The following is a 15231-nucleotide window of genomic DNA, read 5'->3' as shown; positions in this document are numbered from 1 at the left end:
CTTTGCTTAAATGGTAGTATTTTACCAAGCTTCTCTTTGCTGTCGTTAGAAACATTATTACAAGTCCTCATAACACTTCACTACATGCATTACAGAATGAGTATCACTTCCATTCACTGAAACAATACTCTGCTCAATGCAGCCTCCAAGTAGCTTGTTAGAAATTTTTTTCTCAGATGTACATTATAATTTGACATCTTTATTCACTAAGAAGTGATCACCACCAAGTCTAGTTTATCTTCTATAACCATACAATTGATTCCCTTCTCCCAGTCTGCCTCATCCTCCCACCTACTCTGTAAACACCAATCTGTTCTAAGTATCCATAACCTTGTTTTTAATTTTTTAATCATTTGATCATTTTTAAATCATTATATTTACTGCTATATAATCAGCTTCTAACCCAGCAACTGATAAAATAATAGGTGTTCAATAAATTACTGAATAAATAAATAAAACAATTTTCAGAGCCAGGGAAAATACACAGAAATACAACTGTGGTAAGAGATAATAATAAACTCCCATTTCACAGTGAGTTCCTAACATTGCCAGGGGTTAAGAAAGTTTCCCTGATAAAATAACATTTAATCTAAAGTAAACAGAAAAAAACATCATTCTAGGCATAGGCACAATGACTGAGAAAGTTAGTAATAGTGAAGAGATTGAGAAAGACTGAAATATACTATAGTACACCTGAAGTGTAGTAAGCATGTGGGGAACAGCAGAAGTTAACCTCAAGCCATATTACACAGAGCATGGTCAGTAATGTTGTTTATCAAACTTAACAGCCTTACAACAGAAGTTATTAGGACTAAAACTGGAAATTGACATGATAGTATTACCTTTTTAAAAGAGTATTCAGCCTATAAAATGAAGCATGAACAGGGAATTGACAAGAATAGAAGCCTGTGGTGGGGTAGTAGTCCAGTTATGTTCGTTTGTTCATAAATATGTATGTGTATTTAAAAATACGTGTACATACACATACACATACATGTGTATGTCTGTATACATATATGTCTTAGTGTGCATTGTATAAACATACATATATACATATACACACACACACACACACACAAAGAAAAAGGTCTGGAATTACGTATACCTAAAGTTGATGGTAGTTATGTCTGCAATTGGGAATGATATCAAGGGCAGAGTAAGGGTGGTATTAAAGTGATATCTTAAATTTTTACTCTAGATATTTCCATAATATATTTTTTTGACAATGAGAAAATATTCATATATTGCTAGTAAAATTAAAACAAAACCCACACCACAAAATGAATCTTTTCCTAATAAAAATCTATTCTTCTGACATAAAGAAAATTATTACAGTTCAGGAGAACTAATAGAGTCACATATCAACTTAATATTAATGCCCTTGTCTTTTTCAAGTTCCTAAGAACAGTCCACTGCTGGAATCTATTCTAAGATGGTAATAAAAAATGCAGACAAAAATTTATGAACAATATTAATTATAGCTTTGTATAACTGTGAAAAACTATAAACAATCTAAACATCCAATATCAGGGAAATGATTAAAAGACCAGGGTGCATTCTTATGAGAATTTAATATAAACAGGTCATAAAATGCAGGTTAAAAAACCATATGTGGTGTGATACCAAATATAAATGTATATATATAAATTTATAAAATAAATAAAAGTTGGTATCATTAGATTGTGGGATTTTTTTTATTATTTTATTTCCCAAATTATAGTTGTTTGTATTTTCCAAGTTTCCACATTGAGTGGTAGTCACTTTTGTTACTTAATTTTCAGAAGTAATAAAAAGAAAATCACTGATAATTTTTGAGAAAAAGTAGATATTTTCCATAGAAACACTGTTTTTGAAGCATAATTTGATCACAGAATAGAAACCCTCTATTAAAGCAGAATTTTAAACCATAAAGGGGGAAAGGGAATTAGGCAATAGAACTGTGAATCTAGAATAGATTTTTATGACCCTTATCAGTACCTCTTCTACATTTAACTGACAGAGTATGCTGGAAAGGAGACTGCTATGAATTGCCTATAACAGGGTTGGATTAGGACTTTTCGTTTACATATAGTAATCTTCTCCCAAGGCTGAGGGGTTAGCATAGCATTCTGGTTGGTTAAAAGCTTAGGCTCCTGAGTCAGATTAGCTGGGTTCCAAATCTGCATCTCTTCCTGACTATATACTCATTTCTTTAAGTTTTTAGTTTCTGAAGCTATGAGCCTTTCCTTACCTGAGCTGTTTTCAACTGCATCAACAGGATTGTTACCCTCCATATACAAAGTAATTCGTATTTGCCTCTAGTCTCATGCTTCAGGGTTTGTGGCAATTACTCTCTAGTTGTATCCCTGGTTTTATTCCTGTTCACAAAGTCCCTAATGCCTTAGTGATGGGGATATATGTAACACTAAGTCATCCCCAGCGGTCTTTACTGGGAGATTAATTTTTTCTGAATAAAATCGGAGAATCATGTAATTCCATCATATACTATCATGTATGAGAGAGAATCTTTGTTACAGGAATCAGTAGATCCAGTCCGGAAAAATTCCAATTGTAGGACCATAGAACTGAGAACTCATCATGCAAATTAAGCCTACCTAATCAAAATTCCAGATACAGGAGTCTTTGTGATAGAGGCTAGTAATATTAATGGTATCTGCTTTATGATATAAACAACTGTATATAAATAATTGCTGGGTGTCATCCATAAAAAAGGAGTATCTGGTCAAAAGAAGCAATGGAACAATCATTAGAAAGTTAGGTACAATGTTCTTTATAGTGTGTATGTATGTGTGTATAAATAAGTCTTTATGGGGCTGTGATTAATTATTGAATATAACTAATAATACTTAAACACCACTTCTAAGATTTATGTATATATAATATGAATTCTTAAACTGTATTGCCTTACCTTTTTCCAGAAATATATGAGTATCACTTCCATCACTCTCTAACAACTGTTCTTCCAATATCATGCTGTCAAGTGAAATGGTATCCAGTGAGGTTTGTGAGGGGCTTCTTTTCATGTTCTTATAAGAAACGGAGAGTGGAACCAGGGTGGGTGGGCAATATTCCTTAGGCTTTCCACTGTTAATGAACAAAATTATTAGAAAACCATCACATATAAGGAAAAGAATTCTTAAAAAAAAATACTTCAAATAAAACAAAAATATGTATCCAGAAGTTTTTAAATTACGCTTATAAGTATAAGCTCAAAGTCTTTTCATATTTTGAAAAGCCTACTCTTTCATGTGTTAACTCTAACAATGCCACATTTTGTCATGAGGTTTTCTGTCCAAAACCAAAATACACTCATAAGCACATGTACAAGCGTGCATGCACATACACAGATACCAAAACAATCCTCCCCCCACATCAAATTCCAACAGTATGTTACCTTAAAGATGACTGTGATTTAAGTGTCCTTACTGTGGGTGCTTCTTCTTTACTGATTTCCAGGTTCTCAGAGAGTGAAGCTGTTTCTGGAAGCAAGCCTTCACCTTTAAAGATCAACCCTATGGTTTCATTTCCTTTACTATTTATATTATTTGAAAGTATGTTTTGATGACCACTATTATCAAATGACAGCATACTTGAATCTTCTCTGTAGTTTAAGACACTGTTTGAATCTGTACAAGATGAATTCTTTCTGTCACTTGTTTCTGATCCAATTTCTCCTGAGTCACTTTTGCAAACAATTCCACTACTTTCATCTTCACTTATTTTCCCTAAATTTTTATCTGATAAATAATCCAGAAAAGAAATACCCTTTTGCAGATTTGTATCACTAGCTGATTTAAAAAGCAAAGAATCCTTCAAAGGGACATGGCTAAGGTCAACACTCATAGATCTGTTGTCTGACATATGATTGACAGCTACACTTCTAATTTGATTTATACCACTACTAACTTGTTTTCTCTTTGAAGACAAGAATTCTCCATTTTCTGTAGGCAAATAATCAGGAACCACTGGACTCACACTTTCAGAAACAGGAGACTTAAGGGTATTTGCTTGATCCACTGGATGTAGCAAAAGAGCCACTTCCGCACTTTTAAGTAAAATTCCAATGCAAATGGATGTCTGACTAGCAGGACTGCCAGTCACAGCTTCTACATCTTTCCTCAGATTCTCTGAAAGTAAAATAAGTGACTCGTGGAGGAAAAGCAGGAGTAAATACTGGTAGTGATTGATCTGAATACTGACATGTTTATGAACACGAACCAAGACATGAATATCTGCATCTGATGACGAAGAGGAAAATCTTAAAAATGTATCCGAAGGAGGTTTCTGACTATCATTTGTCGAGGGATCAGACTCTGCACTATAATACTCCTTTAAGAGCTTTTTCCGCTTCCACCGGCCAGTCAGATCACTGGATTCACTTTGTGATGTATTTAGAGATAGCTGATTACAAGTCTGCAGCTCTTTTTGTGACACTGCATACCTTGTTGGTAGACAAATCCAGATGGAAAGAGGGAAAGAATCTACAAAACTTATTGGCCGTCCTTTTCCACTTTTCATCCCTTCATAATCTATCCAAAATTGAGAAAAATACACAGCCCAAACGTCTGTGGCAGCAGAAGTTTTAAGAGTGTGTTTATTCAACTTGGGAATAATATTTCCTTTATAAACTTCATGCATTTTGGTATCTTGTTCATAAGCATGTCTCTGGAAGATTGGATGCAGAAGATTAAAATTGTCACCAGATTTGGGGAAGCTAGTGTATGTTTTACTGAAAAAATCACAGTCTTTAAAGTCTTGAAACAAAGCTTCTAGATCAGAATGTCGACAGTTTGGACAGTGCCGTGTATTTGTAGCAATCATTTCGGAACTCTGAATAGAAACTGCATGTGGTTGATCTCGATGACATTCAGATTTCATTTCAGAAGGAATGACAAACTAGAAAAGCAAAAACATTAATCTAGTCTGATTTATAAATCCATACCTCTTGAAGATAAAATAATCAAGACTATTACTTAGCTCAGGAAATCCTTTTGACATTTCTCCCCAAAACACTACTTTCCTATCCAGACATAAAATACTAACTCCCTTCCCCCAGATCTTTTTATTATACCAGGTGAAAAAGACTTAAATGATTAACCACTAAGAAAGAACTGAAAAAAAAATGAATAATGTACATAACATATATATTTGCATACAACATATCACAAAATAAAACAACAAAACTGAGTTAAATCAATATTATTAAATGCTTGCTATGCCCTGAGTATATATAAGAAAGTGCTAAGTTTGGAAAAGGGAATTTTGTTATGATATTTTAAATCCAAGAAATTTGGAGGATGATTAGATAAATAAATGGAATGACTGGATAATTGCCAATAGAATCACTTTTCTGGGAGAAAACTATTAAGAAAGTAAACTTAAGAGTACAGGTCAAATTATCTACTAAAGTCATTTTCTACAGATTATTAAGCCCAGTCTTCAAAACATTCATAACAAAGAGTTCAAAGTGACTCATGTTAAAACTCAAACTGTGCATAAGCAGAAAATGTAAAGATTATCATATAATCATATTTTAAATTACAATTAGAAATGTCACAAAATGTATCTCTTTATATTGAATATGTTAAGATCTCTGAAAAGATCTTTAAAACATTTCTGCAATGCAACTGTTTAGTACTGTTAACCTCATTTTACAGAGAAGTTAAGGGTACATAAATTTAGTCTACCAGTAACAGATCTTAAAACTGAAATATTCATCCATGCCTAAATTTTATTCTGTTTACTACACTATAGTAGATTTTTTTCCCATTAAATTCCTTCCTTTAAAGTTTAAATACCCATGGGATTCAAATAATCAACTACCTGATTGTAATAAAAAGGCAACTTTCTATTACCTTTGGGTATTAATAATGGAATAAGTGTAAACAAATAAAACCCAGATATAACTTAAAAGCATTTACCATTCTTAAAAAATAACTTTTTTTAATCAGTTCTGGTAAGAGGTAGGGGAAAATGATATTTAAATTTACTCCTACTGCTTACCTCCAAATAGATGAGTAGTGGGGGAAAAAAATAGAAGAAAAGTAAAGAAAGAAGAGGAGGGAGGGAAATAGTCTCTTAAAGATTCTATAACTGAAAGCAAAACTGAAATTTCAAAATCAAAATTAAAATTGCAGTGAAGTTGGTTTATATCTGAGCACCCATTTTAAATCCTGGAAATTACAATGCTGATAACTTTTATTCTGCAAAAATGATTTTGCTCTGACAGCCACTTGTTTATATGGTACCTTTAGCATTAAGCCATCAACTCGAATATCAACATGCTCATCAGATTTTGAATTGTCATTCAACTTGTATACAGCCATAAATTGATTAAGACTCTGTTTTAAATCCAACAGAAACTGATTTAACCATAGAATACTTCTTTCATCCACAGTAAATTGTAGTGCATTCAGCTGGCTATAAAGGTTGGGAGATGGAACTGTGGAGAAAAAAATTTAAAAAGATTCTTAATAAACAGCGCTAAATCTTCCCTGAGAACAGAAAATACATTAACAAGTTTTATTCTATTTTAATTAAAATAAAAAGGCTTTGAGATGTTATTTACAAAATTAAAGTGACACATGTGGATAATAGCAAACACATTACTAGACAGACAAAAAAATTTTTCTATGCTTCACTAACTGAAAAATATACAGTTCAATCTAAAACTAATTGTATAAATAAGAGGTACTGTTTTGATTTCTTTTCCTAATGTTAGAGTCACCAAGAAGCAAACTTCAAAAAATGTTGACTTCTTGAAGTATCACATTAAAGCCATGGTCCTTAATCACATATTTCTGTAAGGACTTAGTACCCGAATCTTAATCTGAATTCTCTAAAAAGACAGAACCAAGTCTAATGACTAATTTCTTATGAAAGTGGTAAGCTAGGCAGTTCTCCTTGAGAACAGAAAGACCATTCACAGTTTTATCTTCCACTTAATCCTAAACCTAGAAGTGTTGGGTGCAAAGTAAGAACTCAAGTATCTCTTGAATAATCAAATGAATACATTCTTTTTCATAGCTCCTCGAAAATATTAGAATGCTTAGAGGTTGAATAAATGTTTTTATGATAATTTATATTAAGCTAATATTTATAATTAGAGTATACATCACTTCCTGAAATCCGTATCTATTGTTTCATAAAAGCCATTAATGTTTTCAGAGCATCTTGATAAAGATCTTTTTATTCCAAAAATTCACACCTACTTACTTCTACAAAAGCAAACAGTATGAATAGCTAGAACTTTTAGACTACATTAATTTAAGGAAAATAAACCCAAGGTATGGGATACCAGTAGGAAGACAGCATTGTAACAATGTTCTTAGTTAAGATTTTGTTTTGTTTTCATTCATTGACTTTCTTTCAGCAAAGATTCAATGAAGCTAGCTACATTCTGTGTATTGAATGAAGCACAAAGAATTTTAAAAAGGGGCACAGTCCTTTCCTTTGAAAGTCCATAGATTATTATACAAGACAGACATGAAAGCAGAAAAATTATTATTAAAATACAACAGAGACATCTTAATGGGACGTTGATGTGTTTGCCTTTGAGAATAGTAAGGAAGTAGGGTTGCTGAGGAGATCACATCAAGAGAAGAATCAGGAGAGGGAACTTCAAGTATAGACTGAGTGATGATGGCAGCCACAGAGAAAACCAGAGAGCAAACATAGTTCAGAAGGATAGAACAACCCTGACTGCAAACCTGGGAAAGAGCAAGAAAGCCTGTACACCAAGCGGTAGAAAGACTAATGGGGTCTACTTATGAAATAGACTAGTAAGTAGCTATTAAAGATATTTAAAATGAACTTGCAGAAAACTAGAATCATTAAGGGAAAAAGGCCAGGATGTAAATCAAATATATTAAAGAAACACATACATTAAAAACAGGACCAACATTATACTTATTGTTATGGTCTGAACTGCATCCCCTCAAAATTGATATGCTGAAATTCTAACTCCCAATACCTCAGAATTAACTGTATTTAGATATAGGGCTTTTAAAGAGGCAATTATGGTAAAACTGAGTTCATATGGGTGGGCCCCAGTTCAGTATGACAGGCGTCATAAGAAGAGGAGATTAGAAAACAGACACAAACACAGAGGGAAAACCACGTGAGAAGACGGCCATCTACAAGCCAAGGAGGAATGTCTCTGAGCTAACAACCCTGTCGATACTTTGATCTAGAACTTCCAGCTTCCAGAACCGTGAGGAAATAAATTTCTGTTGTTAGAATCACCCAGTTTTTGGTACTTTGTTATAGCAGCCTTAGCAAACGGATACACTTATGTTAGTAAAAGTTGTCTCAAAATTATAGGCCCATTGGCAATTTTTTAATTTTTAGTATTTCCTTTCTTTTTTAACATAATGAACATATGTTATGTTTAAATTATTTGTAAAAAGTTATATATTTTTACAGATTGGATCACTTAACAGAGAGGTGAAACATAAGAACTGAAAATGGATCCCTATAACTTAGAATTCAATATACTATGCTCTTTACTATTGTGTATGTTTCAAATTTTCCATAATAAAAAATTAAATTAGAAACAATTAAACATAACCTACCAATTTCACTCCTAGGTATCTAGAAGGCTAGGGTTTGAATTGCTGGGAAAGAATTTTACATTTTGTCAGAAGAAAAATGTATAGATTGCAGATTGGAACACTTCATGGATTTGTGTATCATCCTTACGCAGGGGTCACACTCGTCTCTGTATCGTTTCAAGTTTTAGTATATATACTGCTGAAACAAACAATTCCTTTGGCACAAGTTAACAAAACTGATAGAAATAAATCTAGATTAGAAGTCAGAAATCCTGCAAACTATACTTTTCACTCCCAGGAAAAATTACTAGTTCAATGAATGAGATATTAAGGAAAACAATTTGAGAGGCAGGGTGTGTTGGAAACAATGGGATTACCCAATTACAGATAAAAGGTTTTTATTACAGATAAATATCCTATGGAGGCAGTGAAATATAGTAAGGGAGGGTCGGAGAAGAATTTCGATTTAGAAGACCCATGCTTGAGTTTCAGCTGTGCCATTTTGTTCTTTGTAAAGTGCTGAGCAAATGCCTTAATTAACCCATCTTAATTTTTTCATTGTTTCATCTAAGAAAACAAATGTGAAATACACAAAAGACTATTGAAAAACATGAAAATGGTGAGGATGAAATCCTCAAAGTTTGGTACATATGAGGATTAAAATGATAAACAGTTTGACATCTTTTCTCCAAAGCAATTTCCAGGATACCTTCTTTTTTATTTAACAACCAAAGCATGAGAATCAGAAATTCCCTTCGAAACTAAAAACCTATATTAAGTGAATATTAAACAAAAGGGGCAAGTAGGCCAAAGAATTTGGAGTTGACTTTTAAAGAGAAGATGTAATTATTTTTTCCTCCAATAACATAATCTATTTCATTCAAACACTTTTTCTCAACTACAATTTTTCAACCAAAATAATGAAAAAGGTACCACATAAACAAAGGCAAATTTTAGTTCAAAGAGCTAGATGAACTGAGACAATAGCAAAGAACACAAATACATAATCACAAAGTAGCTTACAAATAAAAATTCATATAAGTCATTGTTTCTATAACTAAAGACAAGTGCCAAAAGTTGTCTAAGGTATTTATGTGCGTATCAAAACCCATCCTTCAAATTCTCTACAGCTAACAGGATAACTTCACAATTCATTTTTCAGTGAAATATAGAGTATTATATAGCTGAAATATAAATGGAGTACTAAAGAAAAAAATGACCTTATTTTACAAATAACCTAACATTCATTCATTCTTTCATTTAACCACAGTTACTAAGTACAAAAATGAAACAAACTTTAAGGATAAAATGAAGCATGAAAACTACATGGTTCCTAACATTATGGATGCTACAAATTAGTATGAGTAAAGAACATACGAAAAAATAATAGCAATACATAAAAATTTTATACTAGAGCTATACTATAAGGGTAAAGAACAATGAACTTTTGTTTCTTTTTTCACATTTATAAAACTCAAAAACTTAGCAAGAAAAAATAACAACCCAAGTAATGGACAAATAATAACAAAATAGAAAACTCTCTTACTTGGAAAATCCTTTCCATCTGGATAGTAATATTCTGTGAATTCTATATAGACAGCTGACATTTCTTGTGGAAGATACAGTGATTTTTTATTGCAAGAAATCATACTTTTAGGGGAAGAACGACACTGTTCTGCTGTAGAGACCTGAAAAAAACAAGTTTATTGAAGTTAACACTGAATAAATTGCTTTCCAAAGAATTTATGCTACTTGGACATCACTTCAAACTCTTAAATCTACTTCCAATAATTTATTAATGGTTAATTTCCAATGCAATTTTTATTATATATTTAATTTCACATTAAATTATTTTTAGATAATACCAATTAACTTATTCAGAAAACGATAACCTATTTGGATCCTACCAATTACAAAATCAACTGTGTACAACTTTCCTTGCAAACTTACTACTTTGAGTATTACAATAACAGATACAATATTTTGTGAGACAATACAAAAATAAGTAAATGGCAGAGTCAGGACAGAGATCCAAGTCCTCAAGACTAGCCTGCTTCCCAAGTATGTACTTTATAATAATTCTTTACCATAATTTATTATTATGAAAAATAATATAAGTATATACAGTTTCAGTTTGGAATAATAAAAAATATTATGGAGATGGATAGTGGTGATGGTTGCACAACAGTGTGAATATACTTAATGTCAATGAATTGTGCACCAAAAAAGTTAAAATGATAAATTTTATATATTATATATATTTGACCTATAAATAAATTATACCAATAAAAATTAATTAAAAAATAGTAAAACTATAAATGCTCCTGTCAAATAGTTTGATTATTTATATTATTTTTCCAAAAAGACTATTAGTTTTAAGGTTCTTGTTAACATTTTCACTCTCCCCTCAAAACAGCTAATTTATAATTACAACAAAAATGTGTATACTAATTTCCCAAAGTTCAACCAATATCATTTTATCAATTTTACTTATTTATACTTGCTCAGTAGACTCAAAAATGCATTTCAAGGTTTTTTTTTTTAAAAAAAAAACTCATCCAACAAACATGTATAGTTCTCATATGAAGTGGAAAGTTTTTTCAATGTTTCCTCTTGCATAAATTGCTGATCAAACCTTCTGACTTTTTGCACAGTCTTCATAAAATTAAGTCAATTCCTTATATTATCAATTAGAGGAAGCTTTTCTCTGCATATATGGAAACAAATTCTTTTCAATTCAAGAGTCTCAAGTTAGTTTAGTAGACAACAGCTTACTTCTTTTTTCCTTTAACAGTTAAAAAGTTACTCAAATTAGGATGAACATTCTATCTTATTTTCTTCCAGTTACTTTGTTTGTTTTGTTTTGGTGTGTTTGTATTTGGGATTTCTTTACTGTATTTCACCCTCAAGTATATGGGATTATGGGTAATTCTCCTTTCCCATTTCCATATGACTAATATATGATGCATTATATATAGAATATTAAGAAAGAAACAATTACACAAAAAGAAAAGAACTCTTAAATCAGGGTTTCTCAAAACTAGAACTATTGACTTTTGGGGCCAGGTAATTCTTTGTTGTGAGGGCTATGCAGTGCACTGTAGAATGTTTAACCACATCACTGGTATCTACTCACTAGATAGTCAGCAGCAACCCCCTCCAGCTGTGACAAACAAAACTGTCCTGAGACATTGCCAAATGTCCCTTGGGAAGCAAAAACAGCCCCAGTTGAAAACCACCGAGTAAAATGAAAACTTTTCAGATAAAACTAAGTCTTAAAGCCACAGACTTATCAAAATATACCAGAAGAATTCACAAATGATGATACATATTTGAAATCCTTTATTTAAAAAAGAGATCATATTTCTATTGTGCTGGTCTCAAGGACTGTGATGTTAGATCATACTGTATGATTATAGTCTGAATAAGATTGTTAGTATAAATGGGACAGAGTTCTTAGCTATAAAATTAAGTTCACAGTATAGCCAATACTTAGTAGTTCAATAAAGCAAAAATCGTTTTTAATTTCTTCCACTAAAACCATAGTGTAATAAGGAATCTGGCCTCCAAAGAGAGATACCTTTGTCCCTGCTCCTGGGAGATAATCCTAAACTCTTGGTATTTCCTATTCCTAGTAGATCCCTGAGACCACAACTGATAGTTTATGTTCACAACATGACTCAGAGTGGGACTGACCACACTAGATAGTCTTAGTAGGGTTTAGAGGGTGAAAGCTTTAGGTCATCTGGTACCAAGTCCATCCACAGAGACTGACTTCAACTACATGGGCAATATTTCATGTAAATTGTTACATTCATCCTGGGAGGCTAATATGTCCTGGGGACAAGGAAGTTCCAAATTCAGGGCCCTCTTGAATTCTACCCTATGCTCTCTTTCTATGGCTGGTCCTAATTTGTATCTTTCCCTTGTAACAAATGTGACTCTGAATATAAATGATTTCACTGAGTTCTGTCAGTTTTTCTAGTGAATTTTTCAATCTGTGGGTAGTTTAGGGAAACCCCTGAACCTACAGCTGGTGTCTGAAGTCTTGTGTAGACTTTGCAGTATGGCAGACTGTGTCCTCAACCTCATAGTTTGCCTAATTCTGGGTAACCATGAAAACAAAAATTAAAGAACTGGTATTTTCTACGTACTAATTTAGCCTTTTCATAAAACTGGTCAAGGTAATTTTAAATAAAATGGTAGCACTGTTTTACAAGAGTTGCTTGCAAGAGATACAAAGGGGGCTTATCAGAAGATTTAATTTAAAAAATAAAACATACCTGGTATATAATGAAATCTGCAAGTCTAACCACGACAGAACTGGACATTAATTTAGCTTTGGATTGTTGAGATAATACTGAAGGTGTTTTGGAAGTCCCTTTCAGAGTTGAGTCTTTCTCTGTGTGAAACAAAAACTTTTCAGTTTATTGCAAAATTATTTTTAACAATCACTTATTACTAAGACAGCTACTAGAAATATAGATGAATCCTAGTTTCTGAAACAAGATAATATATGTGGAAATACATCATACAGAAACTGATATAAGAATGTAAGTTATTATGATGATTACTCTGATTATTCTTTAAACAGGAATCATATCACATTTGAGATACTCTCATACAATAACTTTTGACTGGAATCCTTGTTAAAAAGTACTTGGATCCATAAGCCTAAGATATTAATGAGGTACAGGCTTTTTAGACATTAAACATAATGCTTATTTACAGAAAACATCATATTATGAACACACACACATTCACACATACACACACACACAGACACACACACACACACAATTAATATTAGGGGAACAACATAATGTTGTTATAGGTAAAATACCTGTTTGTGTGTGCTGGGGAGAGCCATGTGTTGGGGATTTAGGAGGTGAACCTACATTATGATCCTTTACAGCCTGTTTAAGCATTTCAACGTTGCATTCAAATTCATGTAATAACTCGTTGGCCCATCCATTTTTTGTTTTGGTTGCATCACTAAAATACATCCAATGATTACAACTATCTCCTGTAAAATGAATAATACGTATTTCACTAAAAAATGCACACTTCGTTTATTCCATTACAGCAATGCTTCTAATGAGATCTATTCATTTTCTCAAGAAATTCTTTTATCTTCCAATAAATTTGCAGCTTTCACCTACTACAGACACTAATCCCCCTAGAAAATATAAGTAAAACATTTAGAATGGAGGGGAAGAGTGTCAAAAGCAAATAATCTGAGAGGGTTTCTATCTAGAAAACATACTTGGCAGAACATCACTCAAAGTTTCATTTAGAAGACATACTGCTGGTCAGCCTTTGAATGCTCAACCACCTGGCATATCTCCTTTGGACAGAATCCCCAAAAAATACCATCATGGGAAAAAGTCTCTTCATCAAAGATTTGTTGTAAAGTGAGTAACTATAGCTATCTATTTCTATATGTATATTTTTTAACATATAAAGGAGGAAAAATTTTTAATCAGGATTATTAGGTTTCTCTGTAGCAATTACGTAATTGCATATGTAATTACATAATATTTACATAAAAGGGTTAAGAAAATAAAGTCTACTTTATGACTAAAAGTTTTACCTCTCAAATAGGAATGATTTCTATAATAAAAAATATTTTCAGTATAAGTAATTTATAAATCAGGAAGATAGAATATCTGAGACAAAGCCCTTCAAACAAAACTCTAAACAAATAGTACAACTTTTAAATTCTGTCAGGTACTGATATACTAATGACAAACATTGGGAGACAGAAATCTGTGAACAGGAAATTTTTAACATTTTTTAATGTTCTAGAAAATCTGTCACTTGTTTTTTTTTAATGTGTGAATTAAAAGATAAAAAGCCATATACTACCAAAATGCAGATATGAGTATAAGTATAATATTACTTAATTTGGCCATAACATACATACTTTTTGTTTTTATGCTTTGCGGGGAAAGTGCCTATCAATTTTTGATTATTAAAGAACCTATTAAATCTAATTTATTGATGAAATTTTGAAAATACAGAAAAGTTTCTTTGAAAGTTTCCAAGAATCCCACAACTTAGCTAAAATCACTATTCTCCTTTTGCTCTATATGCTGTTTTTGTTTTCTAATATATATCATTTAAAAATTCAAAATTATTAATAACTTGATTTTGTCACAATTAAGTAGTACAAACATATATCTTCTATATTCTATTTTTTAAATCACTTATTTAAGATATTCTCAATTTCTAAAAATTATACTTTTTAATAATCTACATAAAGCGTAAAATAAAATGCATGAATATTTCCTATGACAATTATATCTTCTTGCTAAGATACCAGCGGGAGGAAAGATAACAAATGTCTTTATCTATTTTCTCCTTAAAAAATTAAATTAAAACTAATAAAATATAAACAAAATGAAATAAATCGGCTATATAATTTAAAAGCAAGCTTTACATCTTTTAAAGAAATTGTTATACAAACCTGCTTTGTGATAAGGATAATAATCTATAGTTAGCTGTGTAAAAGACAGTTGCATAGCCCCTCCAGTAATACGTCTGTTTGACTCTGGGGAAATAAAAGGATGAAAATTGAGAGAGAAAGAGAAAGAAATACTAAGCAAATATCAGAAACACTTCATTCACCATACCTGCAGTCCAAGCAACGATTATTGTCAAGGTTAATACAATAAGA

At 31.8% G+C, this 15231-nt stretch overlaps 1 protein-coding gene and 1 non-coding gene across 3 annotated transcripts in view; both read right to left on the bottom strand.

Moving 5' to 3' along the window:
* Nucleotides 1–15231, bottom strand: part of UHRF1BP1L (UHRF1 binding protein 1 like) — a 93420-nt gene that overhangs the window by 22795 nt on the left and 55394 nt on the right. For both annotated transcript variants that reach the window (XM_032493559.1, XM_032493558.1), the window contains 7 exons: nt 15022–15105; nt 13396–13578; nt 12836–12954; nt 10099–10240; nt 6249–6442; nt 3395–4896; nt 2909–3084 (listed from right to left, as the gene is read on the bottom strand). In XM_032493559.1, coding sequence (XP_032349450.1) covers nt 2909–3084; nt 3395–4896; nt 6249–6442; nt 10099–10240; nt 12836–12954; nt 13396–13578; nt 15022–15105 — 2400 coding nt within the window. The remainder of the gene's footprint in view (nt 1–2908; nt 3085–3394; nt 4897–6248; nt 6443–10098; nt 10241–12835; nt 12955–13395; nt 13579–15021; nt 15106–15231) is intronic.
* LOC116667872 lies at nt 8660–8762 on the bottom strand. The gene has a single exon (XR_004324925.1). It is a non-coding gene; the product is annotated as a U6 spliceosomal RNA (small nuclear RNA).

Source organism: Camelus ferus, chromosome 12 (genome assembly GCF_009834535.1).
Source record: "Camelus ferus isolate YT-003-E chromosome 12, BCGSAC_Cfer_1.0, whole genome shotgun sequence".
In the NCBI taxonomy this organism is placed as follows: Eukaryota; Metazoa; Chordata; class Mammalia; order Artiodactyla; family Camelidae; genus Camelus; species Camelus ferus.
The sequence above is the reverse complement of the archived record's forward strand: the minus strand, read 5'-3'. Positions and strand labels throughout refer to the sequence as shown.